Source organism: Apis dorsata, unplaced genomic scaffold, assembly GCF_000469605.1.
Source record: "Apis dorsata unplaced genomic scaffold, Apis dorsata 1.3 scaffold_233, whole genome shotgun sequence".
Lineage (NCBI taxonomy): Eukaryota > Metazoa > Arthropoda > Insecta > Hymenoptera > Apidae > Apis > Apis dorsata.
In genome coordinates, this window is record NW_006263515.1 from 366,751 (window position 1) to 374,999 (window position 8,249).

Consider the following 8,249-nt stretch of genomic DNA (forward strand, 5'->3'; position numbering starts at 1 on the left):
AAGTAATTTCAATATATGCAACTTCTATAGATTTCTTATCTCGATAAATTAATCATTTTGTTATTATTCTTAACAAAATAAAAATTTTTATTAAAAAATTATATAAAATATTTCTTTTTTAATTTAATTAATATTTATTTTGATAAAAAAATTATTTATAATACTATTTAATATTCTATCGTATAAAAACTATAAAATAATCGTACATTTTTTTGAACAAAACTAAAATAAAAATATTGCTGAAAAATATTCAGATGAAATGAAATGTTTAATACACAACGTTCTACTTTAAGCATCGACCGTTCTTATGTTCTACTAACTCTGCATTGATGAAAATATCTATATGATATACGTACGGTACTTTGAAACCATGAAATTTTAATGTGTCACTTGAAAAAATATTAATTTATAAATATTAATCTGAAGAGATTTATTCGCATGTTTAATTTAAACTTAATATAATGGCAAAAATATTATAAATATACTTCATAATAAATAAGATAATAAAATAATGTATTTAAAATATTTTAAAATATTTAATTAATATTTCAAAAATTAACAAGATAATAAATGAATTATAAAAAACATGTAATCAGTTATTTTTCTAATTTTGTTAACAAATAATTTCTATATCATTCTAATTAAAAATATTATTTCTATTTATTAAATATTATTTATTAAATATTATTGACATTTGTATTTTTTTCGATAAAAATGTATTTTTATATAAATTTCACGTAAATGAAAATATAACGTAATACTGTTCAAAATATCACAAAGAAAACATTAGAAAAGACGCTTACATATGATTATTTTATTAATGATTAATAAAAATAAATAATTAAATTTACAAATCAAAGTCTACAAGACACTTATTAGACACAAATATCATGATTACAAACATAGGATTTTAAATAGGATTCTTTGATAATAGAATATCAAAAAGGATTGATAATGAATGTAGTAGTTATCAAAATTTACAGAACTTGTTTCAAACATTTGATTTAGATACAATTTTGATTTAAATACAATTTAAATATACCGTGTCATATAAAATTAATTCAAAACAATATAGAAAATAATTTGATAATATTGAATGATTAACTATTATCTATTGCATTTAATTTAAAATTGCACAATATCAAAATAATTTGATTTATTATTATTATTAATCAAAAATTAATATTAAAAAATTTAAATATGTAAAGATTTAATAATAGGATAATGGAAGGATTAATAATGTGATAATGGAAAAGAATTTATAAAAAATTATATTGCTTCTTGAAATAATTTAATTTTAATTTAAATTTAAATTTAAATTTAAATTTAAATTTTATTTGCAATCAAAAAGTAGAATACATATTAATAAAAATGAAAGTCACACAAGTTATTAAAGGAAGTTGACTCATTGAAAAAGAAAAAGATTACAATGGGAAAAATGAAATCAGACTCGAAGTATTTTTTTTTTAAATCTTACAAAGATAATTTTTGTTTTGACAGATATCGTCTAAATCTTGTTGAACGGAGAATATAATTTTTTACAATATAATACTTAAAAAAATATCATATCAGAGAAAGTTATTTTTATTTAATATAAGAAAATTCATTAAATTAAATTTATTTTCTTTTAAAATAATATAGGATAATAATTTATAGCAATGTATTTCATAAATTTATTTTTCTAATTATAAACATTAATATTTATGTATAATACGTATAATACGTTATCTCTGATATTTAATTTAAATTCTGTGTGAAGAATATTTAATCTTTGCAGATGTTATCATGATACATTTATGATACCTATATTTCGTCGTAGATATAAAATAAGAAACACAAAGAAATTCTTACTTTTAAAATTCTTGAATTTTAATGTTTAATAAAATTAATTAAAATAAAATTTAATAAAAACAAACATATTTATATAAATTATTAAGTTACTAATTCACGATATTTAAAATATTTAAATTATAATTCTAATTATTATTCATATAATTATGTATTGTAATATAAAATTATTTCATTATTTAAAAATTATGAAAAAATTATAGAAATTATTATGTTAAAAGATATTATGTTAAAAAGATAAATTTATCTAAATTAATATATGTTATAATTTATATTTAAATATATAACTATATTCATTGCACACGAAAGATTTACTTCTAAAATTTCGCGCTTGACGCCAAAGTTTCGAGAGATCGAACTCGAACTTTCAATAATTCGAGCCCTTGCAGTGCGAGCAGTCGTAAGTTGTCTGTCCTCAGTGAAGGAATATCAAGACATTTGTTTTTATACCAGTTAACTCATATGCGTTTTTCTTATTAATTTGTGTTATTAAAGTATTGAAATTCTTGGAATACGGATTTAATAATATCTCGACGAACTCTCGCGGGTGCTAAAGAGAATAAAGACCGTATACGAAGATGTGCGGTGGTTTTACGTGTTCTAAAAACGCATTGACGGCATTAAATATTCTTTATATCGTAAGCAAAAATAAGACTATAAAATTTGAACAAATACATTATTTTAATCGTATTTTATTTTCAATTTCGTATATTTATAAAATCTAATAATTTATTTATCGATATTTAAGAAGTTATATTTTCATAATTAAAAAAAAATATAGAAATATTTTAGAAAGAACTTTTTTATGGAAAAATAAATACTTTAATATTATTATTTATATATATTAGTACTTATAGAATTTAATTTAATTCATGTAATTCATGTATAAAGTGAATCATAAAAATAAATGCATTTATTATTAATATAATATGAATTTATAAATAATATTTTAATTGTTTCAAATACATTTTTAAATTTAAAAATTATTTTAATATTAATATTTTAGGTTGTTGCATTTATTTTAATTGGTGTGGCTGTTTATGGAAGAGCTTCAGCATTAGTTACAAATCTTCCTATTATTGGAGGTATTTTAGCATGTGGTGTTATTTTGATTCTAATTTCTATAATTGGCCTGATTGGTGCTGTTAAACATCATCAAGTTCTATTATTCTTTGTATCCTTTTACAAATATTAAATATAATTATATTTAATCAGATATTTTAATTTCTTTTTATATCATTATTAAGACATAAAATCAATAAGAAAATTTTGGAAATCAGAAATATTATCAAAAATTAAAAACAATAATCTATTTATTATATATAAGAGATATATGAATCTTTGTTCATTAATATATATATAATTTAGTATATATAAGAAGAAAGAAAATAATAAAAAAATAATAAGAATAAAGAAAATAAGTTACTCTAACAAATATATGAAGTAGTTTGTATTGTTAGTTATGTAAATAAAGACATATAATTTATTTAAAAAAAGATTACATAATTAACATTTTATATTATATATTTTGAATATAATCCTTAATAATGTTTATACAGTATATGTTGATTTTATTTCTGTTATTCTTGATTCAATTCAGTATTGCTTGTGCTTGTCTTGCTGTCAATGCCAAACAACAAGAACAATTAGCAGAACAGGTAATATATATATTTTATTATATTATTATCATTAATAATTGAAAATATATTATATAATTAATTATTTTATTATTTTTAGGGTTGGAAACATGCACCAGAATTAAGAACAAAAGTCGAGGAAACTTTTAATTGTTGTGGATTCAATGGTACTGATAGCACATTTATAATGAATAATTCAGATTCATTATCATGTAAAAATGTAAATATAATTTAAGTAAAGTTAATTATATTAATCATATATAACTTATATTTAATATGAAATTCTGTTTTAATTTCAGAAACTCTGTTCTTGTCAATATCCTACAGATATTGATTGTGAATGTCCATCTTGTATGCAAAAATTACAATCCACAATTGATTATGCTTTTAAGCTATGTGGCAGCATAGGATTATTTTTCAGTTTTACTGAAGTAAGTATTTATAATTATTGTATTGTATTTATGTGTTTAATATATGTTCTTGTATAAAGTGCAATGTGAAAATTTACATAATGCTTAAAAGCATTACCATTTGTGAATAATTTCACTTTATTAAAATAAGTAGTAATTTATTTAGTAAATGTTAACCTCTGTACCCGTTACAGTTTGTTGGTGTTTGGTTGACCGTGCGATACAGGAATCAGAAAGATCCACGAGCTAATCCTAGTGCTTTCCTCTAGTCTAATATCATCGCTATGTCCTCTGTCACCTCATATGATCCTCCTAATAAATGGTGGGTCTCATTTTGCGATTTTTTTATTTTACATATTGATTTTTAAAATAATTTATATTAATCACATTTTATATATAACAGACATCATATCATATTTATGTAATTCAATATATATACCAGTTAAATTTAAGAATTAATATGGAGTATTTCAAATTATTTTTTCTTTTTCAGGTGATTGCAGCTTTCTTGGCAAAACATTATAGAAATCAACTAAATCCATGTTCAAAAACTATATTTCCTTAGTATAATTTTATTTACATAGTTCATATAGTTTAAGAAAAAAAATTTTGAAAGATAGATTTTAATAAGTAATGAGATTAATGATTTATAACTATAATTCTGGTCACTTTGATTATTTAATAGCCAAAAAACCTATTTTTATTTAACAGTACAAACATCATCTTGCATACAATACAATTTTTGAAAAACTATTGGTCTTTCACACCGCAATTTATAATGCTCAACAGAAAAAAAAAAAAAAATAGCACATTTGAAACAGTCATAGATTTTAGAACAGATTAGATAACATATAATTAAAATGTGTGCTCTAGTCATCCATTTAGAAAAATCGTACTAAGCCTCAATGCGCCTTGTAGTTTAATATTTAGGTACATTTATGCAAACGCCTTTCTACAAAACTTTGTTTATTTATAAAAGATAACTTATATAAATATGATTAATTATCAATAGTAAATTTACTTTCCATCAATATATTTTTTAAAAGTACAAGTGATATTAAAAATTTTTAAATAGGTTTTAGAAAGTATAACATGTCCCTAATATTATCAATTCTTTTTATTTGATAAAGATCTTTTCTGGTTTCATTTTTAATCAGAAAAGATTAAAAATTTTTAATTTTTTTTATTTCATAATATTCATAAATATTTTTAATAATTTCATTTTAATTAAATTAATTGGAAAATTAAATCAAATTATTTTTTATCAAAATATATTTATATAAAAACGAAGAAATTTCGTTGTAAATTATAAAGTATTAATAGTTAATATTTTGCGAATCAAACATATTAATGCTATAATAAAAAATATAATGTGATGATTAAAATATTATGCACAATTTTTTGATCTTGGCATATTATTACAATACTGTCATATGTATAATAATATCATAATCATCACATTACTAATTTCCAATTTTTAATCTGCTTCCTTTAATTTTTATATTTACTTTATAAAGTTTCCATTATAAAATTCTATTAAAACATATTCCTAAGTTTTATATATGATGCATTTAAAAAATATTCCAATTACAATTATTTTACTTTTTAAATTATTCTATCAAATTAAAATATCGTTTCAATAAATTAAAGTTATTAACTTTATTAAATATATAATGCTTATATGAAATTTTCTAAATTTTTATTTTATTTAATTAATAAGTAAAAAGAATAATCATAATTATATACTATACTTAGATTTAATATTGCACTAAACAATAAATGTCTTATTAAAATATGTATTTATAATATTATGTTCTGAATACTATATAAACATTTATTTATTTTGTGAAAGTATATGTTTAAAAAAAAAAGATACATGTTCTTGTTTGAAATTATCAATATTTTTATTTCTATATTAATTTTGTTTTCTTTCTTTTTTTCTAATTAAAATAAGAGAACGGCAATAAAATTGTACGATCAAAAAATTAGAATATGTTTGTTGTTATAAAAAAAGATCTATATAACTATATGTGTTTTGCTATAATATTGACTGAAAAATGTTTTTCTAATTATATCTATTAACAAATCTAAAATCAATTATTTTAATATTATGTTAAAGGCTTAAAAATATTTGATGAAAGTTTTTCTGCAATATATTGAGAAATAGAATTGGTTTGAAGATATAATATTAGAGCATATAATATAACATTATTATCAATAAAATGTATAACATTATATTATTTTTACAACTATAATTGTTAAAATAAATCTTTATATTATTTATTAATATAATTGATTTCAGAATCTATATTTGATTAGATTTTTTTTGTTCTTTTCAGAAAATACTGTAAGCTCATAAAATTTTAGTTTCTTTATAACACTTTATATATGATGATTAATAACGATTATTTGTTACATTAATTTTTTATTCTATATATATATCTAGGATATTTTTAAAAATAATATATATTAACTCTTTCAATGCATGTAATTTTTTAAATTGTAAAGGGAATTATTTTGAAAAATATAATGTACTATATATATTTAATATATATAGGATATTAATATTATGTTTATATATCTTATATTATATAATTATAAATAAATAAAATAATTTATTAATAAATTAAAAATATATGTATACAAAATAAGATAGAATTATTTTCATTATTATAAAATTAAAAAAATTTTTGTGTCTAATATATATTAATTAAAATAACATAATATGAAGTATGAAGATCTATGTATATTTAAATTTAAATTCATAAAAAATAATAAAACATGCAGCAAAGGGTTAATAGAAATGTATTATTCTAATATTCCAATTATCCTTTTATTTTTATCAAAAATATGAAATAATAATAATATTCTAATAATATGAAATAATAATAATATTCTAATAATAAAATATCCTTAAAAATTATATTATAATTTTTCTGTATGTGAAATATTATATTATAGAGCAAAATTAAATATATACATATAAATATATATAGAGTAAAACAAAAATCGTAACATAATTGATTATATAATGTTTTTACGTAAAAAAATTTAGTTGTGGTTGATTTTTTGTCCTTTCAGAATTTTCAAGAGATTTTAAAAATTATGCACATATAATTTTGATTGCCATATTATTTTTTACATTAAGTTCGAATTAATATTTATAATATTAATAATTGAAATCATATAATAAATAGATTTCAATAGAATTTTTCATTATTCCATTATAAATATGATTTTATTATTCTATTATTGAAAATATGATTTATTTCTATTATTGAAAATATAACTTCTGTTGTATTTTTTATAACATAATAAATGGCTTATAAATAATAATTCGAACATATAATAATAAAATAGCATAATAGCATATTACGATAATAAATTAATTTTTTAGCTTTCGATCATTTATTTTTTTTGAAATTAAAATTGATTTTATAAAAAATAAGAAAATTTTCGCACTACTAAATTTTTTTATATTTTTTCACGCAGATATTAAATGTTTAAAATCATGTTTTTAATAATTATATTATAATTTTTGATTTATCTGTATTAAATGTCTATTATTATATAATTTATCTGTATTAAATAAATAAAATATACGGTAAATATATATTGATATAATTTTGAACCAATGATTATTTTGAAAATTGAAAAAATATTTATATAGCATAATATAAGTTTAATAAATAATTTTAAGATAATTTGCAATGACATAAATAATAATAATATAAAAATAAAACATAGTAAGAAAATGGAATTTGGTAAGAAAATGTTGGTAAGAATAAAATATATAATAAACTTATATATCAGTATTTTATTCATATGTTGCAATTAATATATTGTAAATACAATTTATGTTTTAAAATATTGTTCTATATACATATATATACATATATTTACCGATAAATTAATTATACATATATATGATAAATTAATTATACATTATTAATTATATTTAAAAATATTAATGGATATTTAAATATATTAGTGGAATGTATTTTTATCGAAATAGGTTATATTTACATCAATTTAATACAACATAAAATATAAAAAAAATAATTAAAAATATAATAATAATATAATTTTAATATAATAATCTATGTTTTATATAATATAATATATTTTTTGTGAACAAAATTTAATTCAATTTTAATTATTTTGTTAAATGTAATTTTTATTCTATATAATACATAATTTTGTAACAAAAATAATTACAAAATCGAACAAATTTTTTTTGAATAATTATAAATTTTGTTATAAATTTTAATGATTTTTACATTTTTACATATATATAAATATATATATTGTTATTCTATTTTATAGAATTTTTTTTGAAGTAAATATATTTAAA

At 17.7% G+C, this 8,249-nt stretch overlaps 1 protein-coding gene across 2 annotated transcripts; it reads left to right on the forward strand.

The window, feature by feature from the left end:
* The first annotated feature begins 2,176 nt into the window (after positions 1-2,176).
* Positions 2,177-4,865, forward strand: LOC102680520 (tetraspanin-13). Of its 2 annotated transcripts, XR_004150502.1 has the most exons (7): positions 2,177-2,486; positions 2,855-3,022; positions 3,408-3,506; positions 3,586-3,705; positions 3,785-3,916; positions 4,090-4,217; positions 4,389-4,865. XR_004150502.1 is itself a non-coding variant. In XM_006615759.1 (6 exons), exons 1-6 carry the CDS (start codon positions 2,427-2,429, stop codon positions 4,458-4,460), a joined length of 651 nt encoding a protein of 216 aa, XP_006615822.1. In that variant the 5' UTR covers positions 2,177-2,426; the 3' UTR covers positions 4,461-4,865. The 2 variants fall into 2 exon arrangements, 1 of the variants encoding a protein (XP_006615822.1); XM_006615759.1 differs by lacking the exon at positions 4,090-4,217.
* The last annotated feature ends 3,384 nt before the right edge of the window (positions 4,866-8,249 follow it).